We start from the raw sequence: 23,645 nt of genomic DNA on the forward strand, positions 1-23,645 counted from the left end.
GCAAGACCCTGTTTCTAAATAAAAATTACCCAAAAAAAGGGGGGGGGGGGCTGAGGATATGACTCAGTGGTAGAGTGCCCCTAGGTTTAATCCCTGGTGAGAAGAGAAGAGAAAAGAGGAGGGGAGGGGAGGGGAAGAAAGGGGAGGGGGAGAGACACATGAGGTGTCACAAATATGTAATCTCAGTTACAGGGACGCTGAGGCGGGAGGACCACAAGTTAGAGTCCAATCTGGGCCACTTAGCAAGACCTTGTTTCAAAATTAAAAGAGCTGGGAATGTAGCTCAGGGTTAGAGCACTAGCCTAGAATGCATGAGGCCCTGGGTTCCATCCCCAAAGGAGGGGGAAAAGGGTGAGGAGCATGGCAGCACTTAGAGGGAAGAGGTGCCTGAATTTAGCCATGACTGTTGCTATAAGAGAGTTCCCAGAATTTGCAGAGTAGCAGTAGGTTAATCCAATTTTCTGTTTACGGAATTACTTGTTTTTCATTGTCATCTTCAAAATATATTTTCAGGCTAAATAATAAATAGTATTTTATTTACTGCACAAAATCAGCTTTGAATTTTAGGTATGGCAATAACAAACATTTGTGTATTTGATGTCGGGAGTACTTTTGGGACCATTGACTAAATCATTTCTAATTTACCAGGAACATGATTGCTGTTAATGATATGTGGGCTTCATTTGGGTTTTTATTACAAATTCAGTTTTCTCTTCTTCTGAAAAATTCTGAAATGTAGGTATGGAAAAATAATTTTTTCAGTTCAAAGTGGCTTTATTTAAACTCTTAATGTGACTGTTAACAAAAAAGGAAATAGAACAGACACATGAAGAGGTTTATACAGTCTTGACAGTTGGTGCTGGTTCCTACAGGAAGTGAATAAGCCACACACATGGGCACAGGGTGAGGAAATTCTCCAGCTTCAGACCTTGAGCCTTGCTCATGCAGAGAAGAACCAAGTAGTTTCAAGGCCCACCAATCTGCCTGTGGCCTTCAATGTCTCTTTAGCTCTTTATCTTCAGTCCTTGGTCCCACTACAGGTTCTGAGTCCCTCCCACTTGGGTGCCCTTTTAACAAAGACACACAAGACTAGATGCTTTACCAGGCATCAAATAGAAAAACAATACACCAAACTCTTCCAGAGAAAGTGAAAATAGAGAATACTTCCCAACTCAGTATATAAGGCAAGTATAACCTTGACACAAAAATTTTATCAAGACAACAAAGGAACAAAAGTCTATAATTCCTACAAAAATATTAGAAATTATACTTAACAATGTATGTAATAAATTATCAAAATACAGAACAATACTGAAGAATAGTTCCTCATGATCAAGTGGATTAATTCCAGAAAAGCAAGATTAATTTAGCATTCAAAAATCTACTTATAGGGCTGGGAATGTAGCTCAGTTGGTAGAGTGCTTGCCTTGCAAGCACAAGGCCCTGGATTCAATCCCCAGCACTGAAAAAAAAAAAAAAATCTACTTATGTAATTTACCACATTAACAGATTGTGCAAATAAAAATCATATGATCATCTCAATGGATATTGCAAAGTTAGTGTATAAAATTAAACATCCATTCATGTGAAAAAGGAGAAGACTTTTAGCAGACTATTCATGTAAGGCAATTTACATTAATCTGATCTACAAGTCACTTGTACCAAATATCATATTTGATGGTGAGATTTTGAAACCTTTCTCCACAAGATTGGATGCAAGTATGTGCTGCTACCATCCTACCAACACTGAGCTAGAGATTCCACCTCAGGAGGAAAGCAAGAAAGAGAGAGGTAAAAGAACCAGAGAGGAATAATAAAACTGTCATTTGTGACTGATTACATAATGTGTGCATGGAAAAATCCAAAGAAAATCTATAATTAACTATTAAAATTAATATGCAAAGTCATTGGATGAGATAGTATGCAAAAATCAACTGTACTTCCAAATATTGAGAAACAATTAGAAAATTAATGCTTAAGTGATATCATTTACAGCTGCTTTAAAAATACTAAACTTTTAGAAGTAAATCCAGTGAAATATATTCAAGAAAACTAAAATGTTTACATAAATTACTCAGATATTCCATGTTCATGGATTTAGAAATCTGTATGTTATAAAATGTAAATTCTTCCCCAAAATAATCTATAGAATCTATACAGTTTCATTTAAAATTCCAACAAATATTTTTGTGGAGATTGCAGGTTGATTCAAAAATTTATATGGAAATGCAGAAGAATAAATAGCAAATATAATTTCAAAGAGTAATAATAAAGATTATTTTTACTACTAGATATCAAGACACTAATTCAGACAGTATTATATGGGTAAAAGAGTAAATAGATCAAGTTTAGTGAGCATACTACTGGCAGAATCAGCCAGCATAAAACTAGCAGAATCAGGTAAACTTGAACACAGGTAGACTTTTCAACCCCACAAGTCCTCTTTCTCCTAGATACATAATATCTGATAGATTGTCAAATGGGTAAGAGTGGTCTATTCCTTACTGCTCTGTGGAGGACTCAGACTCCAACCCTTCGGTTGAAGTCATGGTTAACGCTTATTATGAAAACCTTATTAAAATAATATGTGCCAATGGCAAGAGAACTTACCTCATAGTTCGGAAGAAGACAGTGGCCTTTGGTAAAAACTGTATGATTTCCAAGTTACCAGGGATTCAATGGATACTTACAGGTGATTAGAATTTATCCTGTGGTAAGTATTACACTAAACAATTGACATGTATTTTATGTACACAGTCCTCCACATCCATGGATTCAACCAACTATGGATTGAAAATGATCAAGAAAAAAATGCACCTGCTGGGCACAGTGGCTCATGCCTGTAATCCCAGCAGCTTGAGAGGCTGAGGAAGGAGGATTGCAAGTTCAAAACCAGCCTCAGCAACTTAGCGAGGCCCTAAGTAACTTAGCAAAACTCCGTCTCAAAATAAAAAATAAAAAGTGGCTCAGTGGTTAAGCACCCCTGGGTTCAATCCCTGGTACCAAAAAAAAAATCTGTACTGAACATGTATAGACTTTTTCTTGTTATTATCCCTAAAACTAGAATCACTATGTATTAGGTATTATAAGCAATCTAGAGATGATTCAGTTATCCAAGAGGATGTACATAGGTTGTATGCAAAAAGTACACCATTTTATATAAGGCATCCTTGGTTTTTGGTATCTTCTGGGGGTCTTGGACCTGGTCTTGCATGAATTATCAAGGTCTGACTTCTTTAATTCTTGTAACTCTAAAGCAGATTTTGTATCCCTTGTACAGATAAGAAAAAAGAGAGCTTAAGAGAGTAAATAAATTGCCTAAGTTTATGTGTCAAGTGCCATTTATGGGATGCAAGCCCTCATCTGTCTCATTGCAGATATTATGACGTTAATCAATATGCTATCCTGATTCCCCTGTTTGGCTTATTAATTTAAGGATAAACTGTAGAGCCATAATGTCTATAATGAGATGTTTCCTGCTGGTACTATATTTAGAATTATATCATGAATGATATCATTGGGAAGGTGATACTGTTATTCACATTTAATTAGGTGACAAAGACATTCATATTAGGGAATCTTGTGACCAATTTCTTATTAAAAATATAATGTATTTTTACATTAAATCATTTTATGCATAAATATACAAAAATTGAGTTATGTGTAACTGTGCAAAAAATCTTGACTTTAATATTTGATTATGATCTATGCCCATTGTATGCTACTATAACAGAATACCACAGAAATATATTTGGCTCATGGTTTTGTTTTGTTTTGTTTTGTTTTAATATTGTACTTGGAATTGAACCCAGGGTCTCACACGCAGGTACATCCCCAGCCCTTCTTTGTTTTTTATTTTGAGAAAGGGTTTTGCCAAGTTGCCCAGGCTGGCCTCAAACTTGTGAAACTGCTGTCTCAGCCTCTAGAGTAGTTAGAATCATAGGAGTGCTCCATAACTCCTGGCTCATAGTTCTGGAAACTGGGAATTCTAAGATTTAAGGGCTACATCTAGCAAGGGTCTTCTTGCTTTGTTATTACATGGTGCAGAGGCAAGATCATTAATTCAAGAGAATGGAAAGGGTGCCACACTCATGCCTTTATCAGGAACCCACTCATGATAGTGGCATCAATGTACTAATCACCTCGAAGGGCTCTACCTCTGAACTGTATTGCAGGAGGAGTAAGTTTCCAACACAGAACCTAGAGGGACACATTCAAATCATAGTAGTTGATTTTTGCAGATTTATAAATTGTTTTATTTGATAAATCTATAAATCAATAGATGTGTAACCTATATAAACTCCCAAGTAATTTTGCTACTTTTGTGATTGAATGAGCTAAATTTGAATATCCAATAATGGGAAGTTAGAAATTTGTATTAATATATGCCACCTCTGGAAAGTTATTGGTTTTAACAGTGAATGTTTGTATTTAATTCCAGGGGTAAGTTTGCAGTGGTGAGGAAATGTATAAAGAAAGATTCTGGAAAAGAATTTGCAGCCAAGTTCATGAGAAAAAGAAGAAAAGGCCAAGACTGTCGGATGGAAATAATTCATGAGATTGCTGTACTTGAACTAGCACAAGACAATCCTTGGGTCATTAACTTACACGAAGTTTATGAAACTCCATCAGAAATGATCTTGGTTCTGGAATAGTAAGTATTGTCTTCCTTCAGTTGAATTTGATGGTCTGCACTTCATTTACAGGATGCCACTCCTCTGTGATAAAGTGCAGGGCCTGGTTCTCTGGAAAGGATTTTCCAATTCATCTTCATTGATATACATTTTTTTTTTTTTTTTTTTTTTTTTGCGGTGCTGGAGATTGAACCCAAGGCCTTATGCTTACCCTCTGCCAACTGAGCTATATCCCCAGCCCTGATGTTCTTAATAAATACCTTTACCATGCTTACCATGGCACCTGCTTCTCAACCTTTATGAGATCCCTGTCCTTTCCTCCTCTGGATGTAGGAAATAAGGCCATTAGACACACATTTCCCTGAGCATCCTTGCCTCCTGAGTAACTCTGTTTTTACTGTCTCAGACCCTTTCCCATCTGTTTGAAGAAGGAGATGCAGCTACTTAATGCTAAAGCTAAACCCCCTGTCTGTGTTCTTTAATTCTCATCCTTTCTCTTCTGGGACCTGTGTTTTGGTTTTTAATTAGTTACATAACCTCTTTCAGACTTTCTGTCCCTTCTCCTTTGGTAGTTCTTTTCCCTCTGTCTTCCATTATTTCAGTCTCTTCTAAAATTCTTCCTCTTCAGCTTAAACTATTGTGCTGCCTTTATCTTTACTGCCACACTTCTTGAAAGAATAGTTTGAATTTACAGTTTTCCTCATCTTCCCATCAGTTACATTCTACTTCATTAATCCATTCATCTGTTCTTGTGCCAGTACTCTGTCCACTTTCACTCTAATGCTGCGTGCTCTTCTAAAACTTTAATGAGGTCACCATTCCTGTTTGATAAAATCAATCTCCTCATTTTGGTATTCATTCTACTTCTTACTCTCTTTAAACATGGATGTTATTCATTCTTTCTTGAAATTACATTCTTCTTGGTTCTCAGCAGCTCCATTTTGTTTTGTTTTTAATTTTCTCCTCTCAGAGCTTTATACCCTATTCTATATAAATGTAAGAGTTCCCCAGAATTCCATCAGTGTTAACTTTTGTTATAAAATTATGTTCTGTATATTTATTCTGGGTGGTAGTATTTTACATGGCTTCAGCTATTATTTATACGCTGATTATTTCCAAATCTTTCCAACCTCAGCCTCACTTCTAAGCTTCAGCTGCCTATTGCATATGTATGTATCTAACCATGGATCTTTGTTAACTCACTATAGGTACTCTTGCATTGCTTTTATTCCTGTTTTTCTTTTGTTCTCTATTTCTATTGGTATCCCCATTTATTTCATTGCTCATCCTAGAAACCTTGAAACTATCCTTTATCTCCTTTAACATGTATAATGAATTACCAAGTCTCCCACTCAAGTCTCTCCAGAAGCCTCTGAGCTGATCACTCTGGCTTCCTCCATTCTAGGGTCATCTTCCTACCACTGTTAGATAAGAGAAGTGCTTATTCATTTACTTAGAAGCTTTAGTGGCTTCTGTTGTTTCAATGATTCGGTTTTTAGAACTAAAGTTGGTATAATTTGGCCCCAAATTATTGTATTCTACTTTTAGTTTAAAGAGGAAGTCTTAAAAATAAATTCTGAATACTGAAATACCAAAATTCTCAGCCATATCTATAGATCAATACCATGGAAACAGGCAGATTATGATCACTGTATTGTTTATTCATTCCAAAACCACTGCTATATACTAGGTACTAACATGTGCTAATTATGTAACAGTGAAAATAACATAGCCTCTTTTCCATTGGGTGCTAAAAGTCTAGCAAAGATGATAGATATAAATGACACAGCAATATTGGTGTTTTACTAGAAATGATTAGATGTCATGTGAACACAGACAAAATATAGTAGCCACAATGTATCGTACACATTTTTTTATGAGAAAAAGCTCAGAGAAATCATCAACCTGTGGTCACACAAATAGCAAACCCAAAATTTGGTCCAGGACTGTGTGTTACAAAGTCTTTGCTCTGCTCTTAGCTGTGTGCCATGCTGCTTTACTCTCTGGGCAGTTAGGAGGTGCTTCCTGGGGAAGGCAACATTTATCAGTTATCTATCAGCTATCAGTGCCCTTTCAGGATTTTTTCCGATTATTTTGCCCTCATTCCTTGCTCTTCTCTTATTTCCCTCATCTTCTTTCAGTCCTTCTCCAGCTTCATACCCTGCATTCTAGGCACATTCCACATCCATGGCCCTCACCCACAACCAGGACTTTAAAGGTATCATTCCATTGTCTTTTTCTTTTGTTTATGACAAGACAAGACGTCTGTGATATTCCTACCTTGTTTCACCTATGAACGCCTTTTTAGAGATTTTTTTTTCTTCATCTCTGGTTTTCAGGAATTTAAGCATCATATGCCTTGTTCATTTGTATTTATCCTGCTTGGAGTTCATTGAGCTACTTGAATATTTGTATTCTTTAATTCACATTGGGTATTTCTACTGTTTTCTCTTAAAATTCACTGGTTCTTCTGCAGTGTCTAATCTAGAAAGATGAGAGAATTTTTCATTTTAGTTACTGTATTTATCTCTAGAAATTCCATTTGTTTCTTTTCATGTTCTCCGTTACTTCTTTGTTATGTTTATATTTTACTTTAAATCCTTGAACATCTTTACAATACCTTTGTAATACCTATTCTTATCTGCCACTTCCATCATCTTTGTCATTTCTGGGTCTGCTTTTATTGTTTCTCCTATTGGTTATGGGTCGTATTTGTGGCATTTTCAGATGTCTAGAAATTTGGGGTAGGATATTTTTCATGTAGAATATTAACAGTATGGAGTAGATTTCATTCCATCAAAGAATGGTGAAGTTTGTTTTTGGCAGGCAATTAATTTACTTGTGAGTCAGCTTGGTTAGGGCAGGTATAAGGCTAGTTTAGCCTTAATACTACAGATGACCCTCCTGCGAAGGCCTGTTGATGGTCCTAATAAGCACTTAGAGTGGTTTTTCTACTTCAGTTGAACAAAATTCAGATGCCTGACCTTGTCCTCTGTGAACACTGGGAATCATTCAGTTCATAATATCCCAGTTCTTGCCTAACCTTGCAACGTTACATTCTGTGCATATGTATGTAAGTAATTTGCCTAGGACTCCAAAATACTACAAAGCAGATTCTGGAGCTCTTTCTCTGTGTATCTCCCTCCTGTTTGGTACTCTACCTTCAAGTTGCAAGTTCCAACTTCCTTGTGAAACTCCCAGTCTGTCTTCTCAATTTAGCAAGGTTGCCATATTTTCCACCCTGTACCACTGTCTATAAATTGCCTCCAGGTAGGAAGCCAAGGAACTAAGAGGGCTCACCTTGTTTCCCTCCTAAGTAGGTTCAGAAGTTACATGATTGCACGTTATACTGGAAGGAGTGTAGTTTCATTGAAAACTAAGGCCAGCTTTTAAAGCTTTTATAGTAGCCTGCATTTGAAGTACATGGTTGAAATTTTTCAGAAAAATGTAGTTAGCAATATTAATTTTATACTCAAGTGAACTACTTAAGTTGTTGAGAAATCATAGAGGAAATCCTTTGCTGAAAGAGAATAAAGCCAGACATGATGGCACACAGCTGTGATTCCAGCAACTAGGGAAGCTTAGGCAGGAGGATCACAAGTTTGAGGCCAGCCTCTGCAACTTAGTGTAACCCTGTCTCAAAATAAAAAACAAAAAGTCTACAGTTATAGCTCAGTGATAGAACACTCCCTGGAGTTCAATCTCTAGTACCAAAAACAAAAAAAAAAAAAAAAAAAAAAAAACAGGATAGATAAACACCATACTGGAAAGAACTAATAATAAATTTATCTTAAATTTACACATTTATATTTTTGTAAATTCATTTGTTAATTTGTGTATTTTATGTAAATATATGTGGGATTTTAAATATATATTTATGTAAATTGATCTCTAGTGAATGTTATTGTGAGTGGTAGTAATGAGCTGAGGGACTCATGAGAATAAACTGTGTTTGGAAACTTTTTTCAGACAAAATGTAACTGAAGAGTATATTTATGTGCGTTACTGGCAAAATGTGGCCTGTCTGTGCAGAGGGCTGTGTGGATAACATATTGCATTATGATGCATCTCTAGATGTTTGAGAGTGAGTTGACTCTGTTCATGCTGTATTTTGCTTCAGGTCATCAAATCCATATTAACAGTACTGCCAGGCTTTGATTAATTTACTCTAGTTTTGTTGTACATGTTTACCATATCCTTTCTTACAGTTCATATTTTACTTTAATTTTGTCCTTCTGTAGTGCTGCTGGAGGTGAAATCTTTGACCAGTGTGTTGCAGAGAGAGAAGAAGCTTTTAAAGAAAAAGATGTTCAAAGACTCATGAGACAGATTTTAGAAGGTGTCCACTTTTTACACACTCATGATGTAGTTCATCTCGATTTGAAGGTAAGGTCTGAATTATTTACAATTTGAGATTGATCAAGACTGACATTCCAGGTGTAAGGTATCTAGCAGGAATTTATTAAAATATGTATCAAGTCTGTGGGTTTTATTAAGTTACAAGGATATTCGAATTGAGTCTTAACTCTTATCCTCTAGCTGGATAGTTTTGTGAGAGCAGTAATGCACATGTATATATTAAAAAATATATATATACAGGTCTCAAAAAATGGAACTCAGAATATTGCCAGAGTGGGTAAAGACTTCCTGAGCAGACAGAACTTGAGTTAAACATTTTTTTTTTTTTTAAGTTAGGATTTTGGTCATTAGAGAAGAATAAGAGAAATTTACCTCATAAAAGTTCAGAATTCTTGCGTTTAAGGAAAAAATGAATAGCTGCACTGGAATTGAGAGGTCAACTAGAAGGTATTAAAGTTAAGAAAAGGCCAGATTCCAAGAGTTTCTAATGTTAAAAAGAGAGAGATGACTTTTGAGCAGGAATGTTTGGAAAGCAGTGTTTTATAAAGTTAGGCAGGAAGGAGTAAATAAAATAAGTGGGGAAAATTCAAGAAAGTGGAGGCAGGTAGGTGTCTCATTTTAGATTGTCAAAGAGCTGGGTATGGTGGTGTCTATAATACCAATGGCTCTGGAGACTGAGGAAGGAGGATTCCAAGTTCAAAGCCAGCCTCAGCAGCTTAGTGAGGCCCTGAGCAACTTAAAATAAAAAAATTAAATTAAAAAAAATTTAAAGGACTGGGGATGTAGCTCAATGATTAAGCACCTCTGGGTTCAATCCACAGTACCAATAAGTAAATAAACAAATAATCAAAAAAAGAAGTAAATGGAGAAGAAAGGAAAGAAAAACAAAGAACTGTATATCAGTTCTGACTCTTTCATGTGATCAAAATGCCATCTGAAACTGGGTAAGCAAAAAAGGGAATTTTATTGGCAATAATTCTAGCTTCAGTTCAGGACTCAAACTGTTAGAAGTACTTGAATTTCTCCTGCATTCAGCTCACCTTTCTCAGAATGGCAGTAAAATGGAATGATGTAGATACTGCCTTTTGAGCCTCATAACTGCCCCAAAGATTCAGCAGGGAGGGGCTAGTCTCTGTTCACAGCTCTTTCAGAAATCCTGAGACTCATGCTAATTAGACCAGCTTCCAGCAACCTGGAGCTAATAAGCATGCTAGGGAAATAAAGGCCTTCTCATCAACTTTGCTCTCAGACTGGTCCTGTTTCTGAAAGAATAGAAAATGGGTGCTAATGAGGCAAACAGTAAGTAGCTAATATGAGTATTCCTAGTATATTCCTTCAGGTGACCATGGTAGAAAAATTTAAGATCCCTATTGATCCTTTTATGGTTACTTTCATATCAATTCCAGGTGTGACTGTGGAAAAATGAAACCATTTTCAAGCAAAACATGCCATAGTGACTCTGGTTCTTAGTGTTTATTCCACTTAAAAATATAACCTGACAGCCAGAGGAATTGGGTTAGGAAGGAAAGCAGTCTGATAAGGCTGAAACCCCTAGACCCCTGAATGGCAACCTCATCTCTCTCCACATCATCAGTTGATCCACCTTTACCTCTGCTGTGGTCTCTCTTTTGGCAAAAGGTAGATGCTTTATTTATGGCAGTGGTTCTCTCAACTCTATTGTGCATCAGAAAGGCTGGAAGAGCCTGTTACTCACCAGGTCGGGCCAGGTGATACTGATAATTCAGGTCCAGGGGTCACTCTGAGAACTACTGTAGCACAACTTGGCAACACCTTATATATACCTCATAGTGTGTAAATAACAATGCATAAAGGAACACTCTGAAGGAAGAGTACAAGTGTATATAATCTGGAGGTTGATTTCAAAAGCAGCCTTGATAATGCATCATTTGAAATCAGGTGGAAGGGTACTAGATATCCTTTTTTTTTTTTTTTTTTTTTTTTTTTGTGGTGCTGGGGATTGAACCCAGGGCCTTGTACTTGTGAGGCAAGCACTCTACCAACTGAGCTATATCCCCAGCCCTAGATATCCATTTATATACTGGTTTCCTACAGAAAAGCACAAAGTAAACAAAACAGTTGGGAAGCTTTCTTATTCTTTTTCTGAAAGATGTCAACTTAAATTCATTTTTGTACTGCAGCAAACATGAACAGTCACAACACAGTAGCCACATAATATTAACCTTATTTTGAAGGCTAGTGTGGATATTTGTGTACTCACACGTAGTCCCTGGATGTCAATGTTAAAGATTCCCTAGTTAAAACCTTTCCTAGCATTAGGAGTGGAGCTAGGGTTTTGCTTTTCTCCTTTGCTCCTGTACTCTTAATGTTGTAAAATTACATTTTATTTTTATGGTGTTTTACCAACTTTATGATGTAAAAAGGTCTTCTAGGAACAGAACCACAATTTAAATAGCATTGCACCTATAGGAAATGAGCTTTCAACTTAAGAGAGTTCAACCTGTGATCATTATTCAGTAACTAATTAAGTAGCAAGTCAGACAGGCTACCAACACCATGTGTCATGGATCTTTAATGTCACTTGAAAGCAGTCAAGGTGAATATTAAGTTCTTGAATACCAGGTTCCACTGTGTATTTACACAAGGAAATTATATCCCTTTCTCTCCAATACCTTCAATATAAATCATATTCCTTTCTCTCCCATGCAGTTCAGTGTAGAATTCTTTTCCAAATTTAATAGAGGCCTTTATGATGGCCCTTTGATGTTGGGAACTAGACTATCTTTGTCTCCTACATCCAGAGGAACTAGAAGACAAGGTGGTCTGAAGCTCTCAGCATTTCTTCCACCCTCACACTTCTCATGTGTTGAGTTAAACATGTCTCTAGGTAAACTGCTAAAGGCGGGACACATCTCTAAGAGAATGACTGAGATGGAGTTGGTGTTGCAGTGGTGCAGGCAAGAGTGATTTGTGCGAAAAGGTCATTTCCAATTAACTTCTCTGAGTCTGGACAAAGAGAGTCTGTTGTCCTGTACCTTTCAGCAATCTTTTATCTGTCCAATGAGAATTTGTGCTTATAATGTTGACTGCCCATCTCTGGAAGAGCTTGAAAGACTACTGTTTTTTTTTTTTTTTTAATTGTTTTCCCACACTGTTTCAAAGCTAAATGTATTATGTTTTAACTGTGAAAATTGATAATCCCAATATATTAGTCTCCATTGTAGTTAAAATGGAAAATTTCTGTTCCAGAGACAGAAGTTAAAAGAACCCTTTAAAAGAGGGAATTGACACTATTTGGCTTCAGTGCAGACTTCAAAATGATCAATTTTTCAAAACCCTGATTTACTGAAGACTTAACCAAATACCTTAAAATGAGCTTGGGGAATTCTTTGAGTACAGATTTAGGAGTCCATGAAAATATAAATTCATAAGTCCATGGAAATGGAAAAGAAAAACAATGATTAAGGGAAAGCCATTTATTTAACATAGAAAATGTTGCAGGACTGACAAATCTGAGAAGCAGTAACTCCAGCAAAGTCAAAACAAAGCTAACTACCATCCCAAAATAGTCTCAGTAATTTGGTGAATTAGTCATTCAGCATAGTGGCCTGCTTTTAGTAAATCCGCAGGGCAGGGGAGGACTGGCCAAAAATAGAACAAGAAATCCAGTTTTAAAATCTGGTGCTCTTTGTCTACTATTGGTCTGGTCTTTTAGCAGTGTTGGTTATTAACTTGTCCACCTGTTGTGTGCATAGTTAAAAGTGGACTAAGATACTGGGACTTTCCCATTTCAGATTTAAGTTGAATCACTGATGGCTTAAGCATCAGTATATTAGTTGAAAGCAGGAGTAACAAAAATATTTCAATACAGTCCCCCAAATTAATTTAGACAGGATTACTAACCTGAGTTTTAATAGTTAAAAAGTTAATTTACTAGAACTTCCATTGTCTGATAAAAATTTTCCTACAGCCTTGTCCATGATACTTGAAGCTTTATTGAGCATGTTAATCTCAACTTTATATAATGATCATCTTAGCCATCACATCAGTGGTGATTGTGCAGTAAATGTTAAATGGATTAGGTACAGAGGTAAAGATACAAAGATAAAGAAAAGATTCCCCATGAAGCAGGGAAATAGACTTTATAAAGACCTCCCTGCAGTCAGTGTCTATCTGAGAACTATCTGTATATTTCCACTTTATTCTATTTTCATTTTGTCTCCATTGATTGCCTTGCTTCTTCCTCTCCCTTACCACTCAGAAGTCATACATTTTTAAATAGAATTAAGTATTGTGTGCCACAGCATTGTAAACTAAATTTCCTTAAAAAGGAAGTTTAACTAAATCATAAATTCAGAAGTACTTGTCTTTGTTTCCAGCACATATACTTCAGCTTATTTTAAGTAGTTATATTTCACCATCAAAGAACTGACAAATTATAGTCTTGTAATTGTACTTACATTTTATTTAGAAGAGTAAAGTATTTTTAAAAATAGTTGTGATCAAAACAGGGCACAATTGGTAGAGGACTTATCATAAACATTAACTGTGAAATTCTTTGAAATAGCTTTGATTTTATAAGAAATATGGCATTATTTTCCTAACAACTTCCCTTTCAGCTTTTTGTTGTTGTTGTTGTTATTTTCAAAAAGTCTCTCACTTTGGTTTATTGTAAATGTATGTGACTGGTTCTGAATTTCGAATACAATAAAGTTTTAATAATTGATCCTACTAATTTAGGATTTCTGACATTACCATCAAACCAGTTAGCTTTTTCACAATAATTAAAGAATGCATTTCTCAAGGATATAAAATATAAACAAAATGTAATGGGAAAATACTTGAACTATTTAAGGGGGCTGAATGTATAGCTTAAAGGTAGAATGCTAGCGTAGCATATGTGATACCCTGAGTTCCAGCCCCAGCACTGTAAATTATGAAAACAAAAAAGAAAAACAACAACAAAAATCCAACTATTAAGGAACAAACTGTATTTAGGAATATTCACAGAATGTGCATGTTTATAAATCACAAGTGAATCTCAAGAAGATTTCCCCATAGCAGTATTTCACTTGACATTTTGTTTGTACTGGAAAGGTCAAAACATGTCCAACAATGACTTTGTTTTCTTAAGCCAGACTCCTCTCAACCAGCTGTCTGAAAAATTGACATTTTATTGTACTATAATATTTTATTAACATACTAAAACGAAAATTACCTTGAAAACTCTGGGGACTCAATCATGTTGCTGCATAAATTTTTTTTTTCCCTGAAGAAATAGTGTATTAGTCTATTTTCTACTACTGTAACAAAATACCTGAAGCTGAGTGCTTTACAAAGAGAAGAGGTTTACTTAGCATAAAGTTCTGGAGGTTCAAAGGCTTGGCATCAGCACTGGAGTAACTTTGATGAGTACTTCATGTTGGATGGTGACACAACAGTAGGAGCACATGTAAGAGCAATCAGCATGGTAAAACAGGAAATCAGAGTGTTTCAAGCGTAAAGCTTGCTCTTCATAACAGTGTTCTCACAAGAAAACCAAGGGTTTCACAGAGGGCTGCTTTCATCCCTCCTAGGGCAAGTGCCCCTAATGACCTAATTATTTTCCACTGGGCCCCACTACTTTTAAGGTCTCATCCCTTTCACATTACCATAGTGAGGAACAGAATTTCAGCACATGAATCCTTAAGGGACACATTCAAACCATATCCAAATCAGCACATGTGGCATACCTTGTGTCATTTAACCCAGAATGGCCTATGAAACCTTGTGATTCCTGTTCCCATTTCCATTCTCATGCCTACCACCACTGCTGCTCCTTTCACCTTGTGCTGTTCTCCATTATACAGGACTTGTTGAGATCCTCCACTAGTAGCTTGTCCTTGCCCCAGGGTCTTGTGCCTGCTCCTCCCTCTGCCTTGAATATCCCCTACTGGCCCCACCTTGAAGATAACTGCTATGACTGGTTCCTTTTCTGACTCTCCAAAAGATATCCTGAAAGGTACACACCCCTAATACCCTCTTTCACCAATCATCCTATTTTTGAGGTCCCCATTGCACTTCAAACTACTTGAATTTATAGTATGTATTTCTATTTATTTGACCTCATTAGAATGGAAGACTCCAGGCAGTGGATATAGCTCGGTAGTAAAACACAAGCTTAGCATGCTTGAGACCCTATGTTCAATCCCCAGGACCCCCTATTGTGCCACCAAAAAAAAAAAAAAAAAAAAAAAGTAAGACTCCAAGTGGGGACTCATGTCTTGTTTTTTTCCCCAAGGCCTAGCTTAGTAAAGCAGTCAATAAAAATTTGTTGAATAAATGAAGAAGTCTGCTTACATACCTCCTCTGTAATTTTCCAAGGTGGAATTAATCCCTTTTCTGTATTTGTTGCCTGAGAACTTGGTATATTGCTATCAGAGCCCACCACATAGGAGATTGAGTTGAGCCTGGTAGGTCCTTCTTTTTCTCTTCTGATTATGAACTTTTTGACAGTGGGAATTTCTTTTTACTATTATCTCTACTACCAATATTCTTAAGACAAAAGAGGCTAGCTTCATTTTTTTATATTTATGTTTCTCCTATTCATTCACCCAGCAACATCAGTGTGTAATAGGTGCTGATACAGTGATCAGTATTACAGCTTCTGTCTTCTCTTTCTTGGTTTCTGAATTCAGACTTTGATAAATCCATAAGAGTTTTCATAATATAAAACAGTAGGATGGAGGGTGGGTAGATGAGTCTGGTCTTGGTCATGCTGAATTTGAGATGCCTTTGAGATAGCAGAGAGGAGAGATTAGGTAAGCAGGTAGTTAAGAAGTCTGAAAGAGATAAAAATTTGTGAGTCATAAAGTATAGGTGGTATTTAAGCCTTGGTTGGAGATAGTCCTTGCAAGGTGAGAGTTTGAAATGAGAAGAGAAAGGAATCTCAAGATCAAGCCATGAGAAACCTATCTTTCAGTGAACCAGATAATGGTAGATAACAAAAAAAGCAGCCAGAGAGAGAGGAAGAAAACCAGGCGCTATTTTGCCATGGAATCAAAGAGGAAAAGAATCTTGCAAACATGGAAGGAATGGGCCACAGTGTCACACACTGCTAAGAGTGGTCCAGAAGAAAACACTGAAAAATATCAGTGGATTTTGTGACTTGGAATGAGAGGACAGAAGTCAAATGGAACAGTTGGATGTGAGTGGAAGGAGAGAAATTCTGAGCATTCATTTTATACATCTAGAGAACCACATTGCAATGGAGGAGACAGAAAAATTAACATTTAAGAAAACAATGGAATGAGTTTGCCATGCATGAGATGGGACATCCCTTGACTACTCCTGCAAGGAGGGAGAAGAGGGCAGAAAAGTGGGAGGGCTTTCTGGAGGAATCAGTACTTTATGGAGACCCACTGTGCACAGATAAGTGATGAAAATGAATTTGCCAAAGAAGGGGAAAGGCAGTGCATGTACAAAGGCATGAGGTGTGAGAGCATGTATTTATTCAGGATTACAGCCTGTTTGACTTGGAACACGGAGTCCCTTTGGGAAGTGACAAGATTAATCCTGGATATGATGCAGAAGCCAGATAATAAACACTGATTGCTGAACAAATTTTCTATAATTTGTCAGTACCCATGCTTCTCAGTTCACCTACGGAATTGTCCTTAATGTCAGAAGACAGGAAGTGCAGACTTTCTGAAGTGAACACAAAATTTTTTCAAAACTTTTAAAATGATTTTTACATTCCAGTCCATAACACATTTGCTTATATTTTATGTAAAATTATCTTAGTTTTCCCTTGGGTAAAAATGAGTCCAAGGATATGAACCACCTTGGCCATTATATACATCCTAACCGGCACCTTGTTTGAGAGTTTCTGTTAGTGATAGCAGCAACCTTACAGCCATCATAACGAGACTTATGGGAAGAGTACAGTCTATTCTCTGTATCTATGGGTTTCTTATTCATGACTTTAGCCAACCATAGATTGAAAATATTTGGGGAAAAACTTACATCTGCACTGAACACGTGTTAGCTGGGTTTTCATCTCTATTACCAAATAATCAACAAGAACAACTTGGAGGATGAAAAGTTTATTTGAGACATACAGTTTCTGAGGTCTCAGTCCATGGTCACCCTATTCCATTGCTCTGGGCCTGAGGTGGTAGAATGGCATAGCAGAGGAAATCTACTCAGCTCATGATAGCCAGGAAGCAGAGAGAAGTCATGGATAAAATATAATCCCCAAGAGCATGTCCCCAGTGACATATTCCTTTAGTGATACCCCACCAACCTAGTTACCATCCATTCAAATTATTAATGGATTAATTCACTGAGGTTATAGCTCTCATATTCTAATGATTTCACCTCTGAACATTCTTGCAGTGCCTAACAGAGGACACCTACTATCCAAACCATAACACATACGCAGATTTTTTCTAATCATTCTCTAAACAATACAATGTAACAAGTATATCTATGTAGCATTCACATCGTATTAGGTATTATAAGTCAAGTATATGGTAGAATATGTGTTAGTCCTATGCAAACCCTAGATCCTTTTACATAAGGTACTTGAGCATTCACAGATTTCAGTGATTTCAGTATTCACACACAGTCCTGGAACCAATCCCCCACAGACTGAGGGACAACTGTACATATTGCATAATGGGGGATGGTTGAAGGTGGAGAAAACCAAGACAGGAGGCTATCTTAGTGGTCTAAATGGGAAATAATGAGCACTAAAATTTTAAGCAATGGGAGTTATTGAGATTTAGGAAATAGAATTGGCACAACTGGTGGGTGGCCTCACAAGATGTGGAAAATGAGGGAGAACTTCTGGGTGATTTTCCCAGTGTTTTACTTGGGCATTGAAATTGGCAGTACAGAAGAGAGAAATTTGGTGGAGCTAGGGCTTGGGCTTTGTTTCTGAGGTGTTTACCCAATGGAAGGCTTGCAAGGAGTTGAGGGTGTGGTGCATTCAGCCACATACTGAGATCTGATTTTAATGGGATCTATGAATCTTGAAAGAGCTTGTTAGTGGCAGCTGAAGCTTTGGGAATAGATGAAATGACTCAAAAGTAGAATGCTGAGCTTTGCAAGAAGAGGGCCAGGCATCAAAAGATCTTGCGGCGCTGCATTTGTGTCTTAGTGATAGAGAACTTGCCTAGCACGTGTGAGACCCTGGATTTGATCCTCAGTACCATGTAAAGATAAATAAATAAAATAAAGCTATCGTGTCCATCTATAACTAAAAAAAAAAATTTTAAAAGATCTTGTGAAATACCAACATTGAAAAGGAGGGCAAGATGAAAAATTTTGAGAAAATAATGAAAGATCTACAGAGGGAGAAGTGATCCATCAGGGAGAAAACAAAGGGGAAGTTTCTGGAATACCAGAATGATCAACAGTGCCAAGTGCAGCAGTCAATTCATGCAAATAGTGCCTGAAAGACATCCATGGAATTTGGTGGGTCTTTGGTTATTAAAGTTGTTGTGACCTCTTATGAGGACAGATTTAGTAGAAGGCACAAAACACATTTAGCTGGAATGAAAAGTGATAAGGCCAAGGGTGTAGCTCAGTGGTAGAGCGATTGCCTACCACCAGCTCAATCCCCAGCACTACAAAAAAAGAGTGACCCCAAGTGCACTTGACCATTCTTTCAAGAAGCTAAGCTTTGAGGGAATAGCAAAGAGAGTATGCTGACTAGAAAGAGGTTCAGGGTCATCAGGGAGTGATTATAAGTGGTTTTGTTTTATACTTAACAAGCATATTTATATACTGAGTAAAAACCAGTAATGGGGAGGAGATCAAAAATAAGAGTACCAAGCTGCTGCCTTACATATAGGAAGATATTATAAAACTATTTATTTGACTGCTTACTGTTAAATTCCTGTCTTCAATTTCACAGGTAAAATTTGTATTCTGTGGGCTGCGTGTTTTGTGTAATCGTGGTTTTATTAATATTTGGGGGGGGTTATTTTTCAGCCTCAGAATATTCTGCTGACAAATGAATCTCCATTGGGCGACATTAAGATAGTTGATTTTGGCCTTTCAAGAATAATGAAGAACAGTGAAGAACTCCGAGAAATTATGGGTACTCCTGAATATGTGGGTAAGTATTTGTAAGACTGAGATGGTTTTGTGTTTGGCGTCAGGCATCACCTTCATTAGGGAACTCACATTCATAGGGGGCCAGCCATCTGCTGTATTCAAATTCTTCCATCAAAGATTCATTCCTTTGGATTCAATTTTAAAGTGGAACACTTTCAAGAGTCAAATACCAAATTGGTGATGCTTTTCCTACAAGGCTAAAAAAGTTTGCTTTTCTTAATTTTATTTTTTGGTGGTCTCATGCATGCTAAGCATATGTTCTACCACCAAGCTATGAGAGGTGAAAGTGTTATGGACTGGAGTGGGACAGAAGATGTGTGGGTGCTTGATTTAAAGGCTTTTGTATGGTAGATGTGATGCTCAATTAGATGGTGTGAAAAGAGAAAGGTGTCAAAAATTGTCAGTATAAATTGCAATATTTAGGCATTCAAGTATTTTTAAATACTAGGATTCAACCATGAGAGTAGAAATATGAAAAGTTAATTATAAACATCTAGTTAAGACTTTATAATAATTCATATTGATTTGACTTTATGCAAATTATTAATTTATTTCATTTAACCCAAACCTTGATAATAGTGCCTTATAGTTTCTAAGGCTTACTTTAATTTTTTACTTGTAGGAGCAAATTAGGCATTTTTTTTTTCCACAAATCTGAATATTTCTTCTGTTTTTGATGCTAGCTCCTGAAATCCTTAGTTATGATCCTATCAGCATGGCAACAGATATGTGGTAAGAGTTATTTACAAAAGAAAAATTGATAAAATTGGTTTTAAGAAATGAATATGATACTTACCTAAGTTCTCTTTTCTTTCTGATTTAGGAGCATTGGCGTTTTAACATATGTCATGCTTACAGGAATATCACCTTTCTTGGGTGATAATAAACAGGAAACATTTTTGAACATCTCACAGATGAATTTAAGTTATTCTGAGGAAGAATTTGATGTTGTGTCTGAATCCGCTATTGATTTCATCAAGAGACTTTTAGTTAAGAAACCTGAGTAAGTATTAATATTTATCTTTATCCTCTTTTTGGCAGGAGGGAGGGGAGGCTGAGGAATGAACCCATGGCTGTGCATGTTAATAAGCATGTCCTCTACTACCAAATTATACCTCCAGCCTGATCTTTGTCAATTCTTGAGTGGTTTTCTCTGAACAAAAGTAGTCCAACAACTGAAATCCCAAAATGAAGACACAAAAATATAGACTAAAGCTAGATTAGCCAGACACAGTGGCACAAACCAGTAATCCCAGGAATTTGGAAGGTTGAGGCAAGAGGATTGTAAATTTGTCTCGGCAATTTAGTTGGACCCTGTCCCAAAATGAAAAATAAAAAGGACTAGGGGTATATGTAGCTCAGTGGTAACATGCCCCTAGATTCAATCCCCAGTACCTAAATAAATAAGGCTGAGAATTTAACTCAGTGATAGAGTGCCACTAAGTTTAATCCCTAGTACTCTAAAACAAGCAGGAAAAAAGAAACTAGATGGGACCTTTGGCCTGATATTGAAAGGAAAACTGGCAAAAATGAATTATCTATTGACCTGCACACCTCATTATAATAGGATTTAAATATTAGCAAAATTATATTATTGTAGATGTGTCACAATTCATTAGTAGAAATTGACAATGAAAGGACAGCTAATCCTTATAGATATTTTCTGTCTGGTTCTGATCTCTTGAGAGCTTTTCAGAGAAAATACTATTTTACTTAAAATACTATTTTTCAACATCTTGTAGGATTGCAAATTTCCAAAACATCTGATTTTATAAATTTCTCTAAATTTCAGTTGAAGTTTTTATGTTGTTTTAAGTATGAAACGTGTGTCTTCATACAGAGATCGAGCCACTGCTGAAGAATGTCTAAAACACCCATGGTTGACACAGAGCAGTATTCAGGATCCTTCTTTTAGGATGAAAGGGTCATTAGAAGAAGCAAACGCCCTCCAAGAAGGTGATTCTGTGCCTGAAATTAATGCCGATACTGAGAAACCAGAAACTGAGGAATCGCTTGTGACAGAGGAGTTAATTGTAGTTGCTTCATATACTTTAGGACAATGCAGACAGTCTGAAAAAGAAAAAATGGATCAAAAGGCCATTTCCAAACGATTCAAATTTGAAGAACCTTTGCTACAAGAAATTCCAGGAGAATTTATTTACTGAGCAGCATTTCCCTTTAAAACTTTAAGATTTCCACATTGAAAACATTAATATTATTTATGGACCTCTGGCCAAATGGTACATGTACTAGAAGTGGATATCAAAATATCACTGATAAAAACAAAAATAATTTTGTTAAACTTGTGAAGTTAGATCAATCAAGCCAGATTTATAGAAGTTGCCAACGTGGATGTTAACAGGTAAAGTTCTGTTTCAATGTTATTTTTAAGAAGGGAGATGTTTGCACCTTTTAATTCTACATCCTGTTGCTCTACAATGAGAATTTGTGTACAAAGATGTTTGTATTCACTTTTCTTTAAAAATCCAAGTAAAAGTGCCAAAATTACATTATTCATGTGTTTCTGTATCTGTATATATGTATGTTGATAACTACTAAAATACTTTTTCAATTGGGATGGAGGGACAAGATTTTAATTTAAATAGACATCTTCTAAATTGTTGAGACATAGAATACCATCATTATGGTGTTATGTCTTATTTTTATATTTTATTACTTTATATTGACCTGATATGGCTTCTCTGTTTTATCCTAATGTTTGTAACCTTATCAGGGGCTATTTTCCTCTCTCTTTCTTCAACATCACTAATAAGAGCAGAGATTTTTTTTTTTTTTTTTTACCTCTGAGATTATTCTGGTTTCCAAGGTCTGGCTCGGTAAGCCAAGAATGTTAAGTGTCATCTCTTCAGCCATTCCCTTTGTTTTCACACCATTCTCTTCTTCTGTCTCTCCCAGGCTGTGCCCTGCCACCTCCTTGCCCCTCTCTTGTACTATCACTTAATTTAGGGCACTCACAGGTATCAATGTGATTTGATCAGCACTTTGCTTGCTTTGGTCAGCAAAAAGATAATATTGTATTATTTTTATCCCAAAGTTAATGAAATTTCCTAGAATAGAGGAAGAAGAGATATAAAGCATGGTCAGACTGGTCACTGAGCCTCTACGCCTGTTGAGCTTATCAGCCCTCAAACTATACCAGGAAATATTATAAAATGCCAAAATATTTATAAACATTTGCTTTTGTCCATTAAAAAAAAAAAAAAAAAAATGACATTGGATACACCTTGTCCCAAAAGACTTAACTTAGCTTAGGGATGTAGCTCAGTGGTAAGAGTACATGTAAGGTTCTGGGTTCAATCCTCAAGACCAAAAAGGGGAAAAAATCCATATGGGTATGTATATATGTGTGTATGAATACATACACAAAACACAATTGATTAGACATTTCAATGGTATCTAAACCCCAGAGTGAACAGTAATTTCCTATTCAAAAAATGGAAATGTACCTCGGGGCATGGTGGCACATGTCCATAACCCCATCCTCTCAAAAGCTGAGACAAAAGGACCATGTAAGCCCACAAGTTTGAGACCAGTCTGGGTAACAGAGCAAGACCTCATTTCAAAATAAGTAATAAAAATGAATAAAAAATGGAAATGTAAAAGTATATGCTGTATTACATAAAGTAACTGAATATCCTCACACAAAAAGTCTGAGTCCTTATTTATGTTTTCTTAGGCTGAGTGTTAAATATATTAATTCTCATTAATACAACTTGTCTGTCATCTGTATACCATGTACACCAAGCCCACACCTGTGCACCACACTAGGAACAACTCAGATGAATCCCTTTATAGTCTCATGAGGGTGTCACACAAAGCTCTCTGCCTAGCCCTTCTCAAATGTCATGACAATGGCAGCATCTAAGCTCCAATTTTAAAATAATGTGCAGTGTACTATGCTAGACAGTTATACACTGTCAATAATCTCATCCAGCTTGGCTGGGCAAACCTGCCAGAGCACCTGGTATTGTGTACACATCATTGGAATGAAATTGATTGGGTAGTTCAAACAGTTGCATTGTTTTTCTCACTTAATTCACTTAAATTTATAATTTCTTGGAAAGTAGCTTTTTTCCTTCCAGTACTGATAATTGAACCCAGGGATGCTCTACCACTGAGCTACGTCCCCAGCCTTTTTTATTTTTTATTTTGAGAAAGGGTGTCACTAAGTTCGGCAAGCCAACTTTGAATTTAATACCCCCTGCCTCAGCCTCCTTGGGTCTATGGGATTACAAGTGTGAACGACCATGTACATCTCCAAACAAGCTTAGTGAAAACCCATGGTCACAAAGTTAAGACTCATGTAAGTCTTGGGAGAAGTAAAACATAGTTGGAGGCAAATATGTTTAAATGTCTTTCATAGAAATAGGGAATATGTGACCCCCCTGGAAAAAAAAAAAAAAAAAAAAAAAAACACACAAAAAATTGCTGGTGAGTGACATTTGTTTGTACCTGATGGATCTGTCAAGTTGTAAAGCCAGAATCATTTGGAGTTCTCGAAACTATGTGATACATTCAGAGTGGATATATTTAATGTAATTACTCCAC

At 36.5% G+C, this 23,645-nt stretch overlaps 1 protein-coding gene and 1 long non-coding RNA gene across 2 annotated transcripts in view; both read left to right on the forward strand.

The window, feature by feature from the left end:
- STK17A (serine/threonine kinase 17a) overlaps nt 1–21,591 on the forward strand; it is a 31,400-nt gene extending 9,809 nt beyond the window's left edge. The window contains exons 2-7 of the mRNA XM_079149890.1: nt 4,442–4,654; nt 8,876–9,020; nt 18,951–19,077; nt 19,760–19,808; nt 19,900–20,079; nt 20,917–21,591. Coding sequence (XP_079006016.1) covers nt 4,442–4,654; nt 8,876–9,020; nt 18,951–19,077; nt 19,760–19,808; nt 19,900–20,079; nt 20,917–21,241 — 1,039 coding nt within the window. The 3' untranslated portion in view covers nt 21,242–21,591. The remainder of the gene's footprint in view (nt 1–4,441; nt 4,655–8,875; nt 9,021–18,950; nt 19,078–19,759; nt 19,809–19,899; nt 20,080–20,916) is intronic.
- On the forward strand, nt 113–1,593 carry LOC306667368. Its single transcript, XR_013765509.1, has 2 exons — nt 113–383; nt 514–1,593. It is a non-coding gene; the product is annotated as an uncharacterized lncRNA (long non-coding RNA).
- Nucleotides 21,592–23,645: the final 2,054 nt, after the last annotated feature.

The sequence above is a fragment of the Sciurus vulgaris genome (genome assembly GCF_902686455.1).
Source record: "Sciurus vulgaris genome assembly, chromosome: 8".
NCBI classification, from domain to species: Eukaryota; Metazoa; Chordata; class Mammalia; order Rodentia; family Sciuridae; genus Sciurus; species Sciurus vulgaris.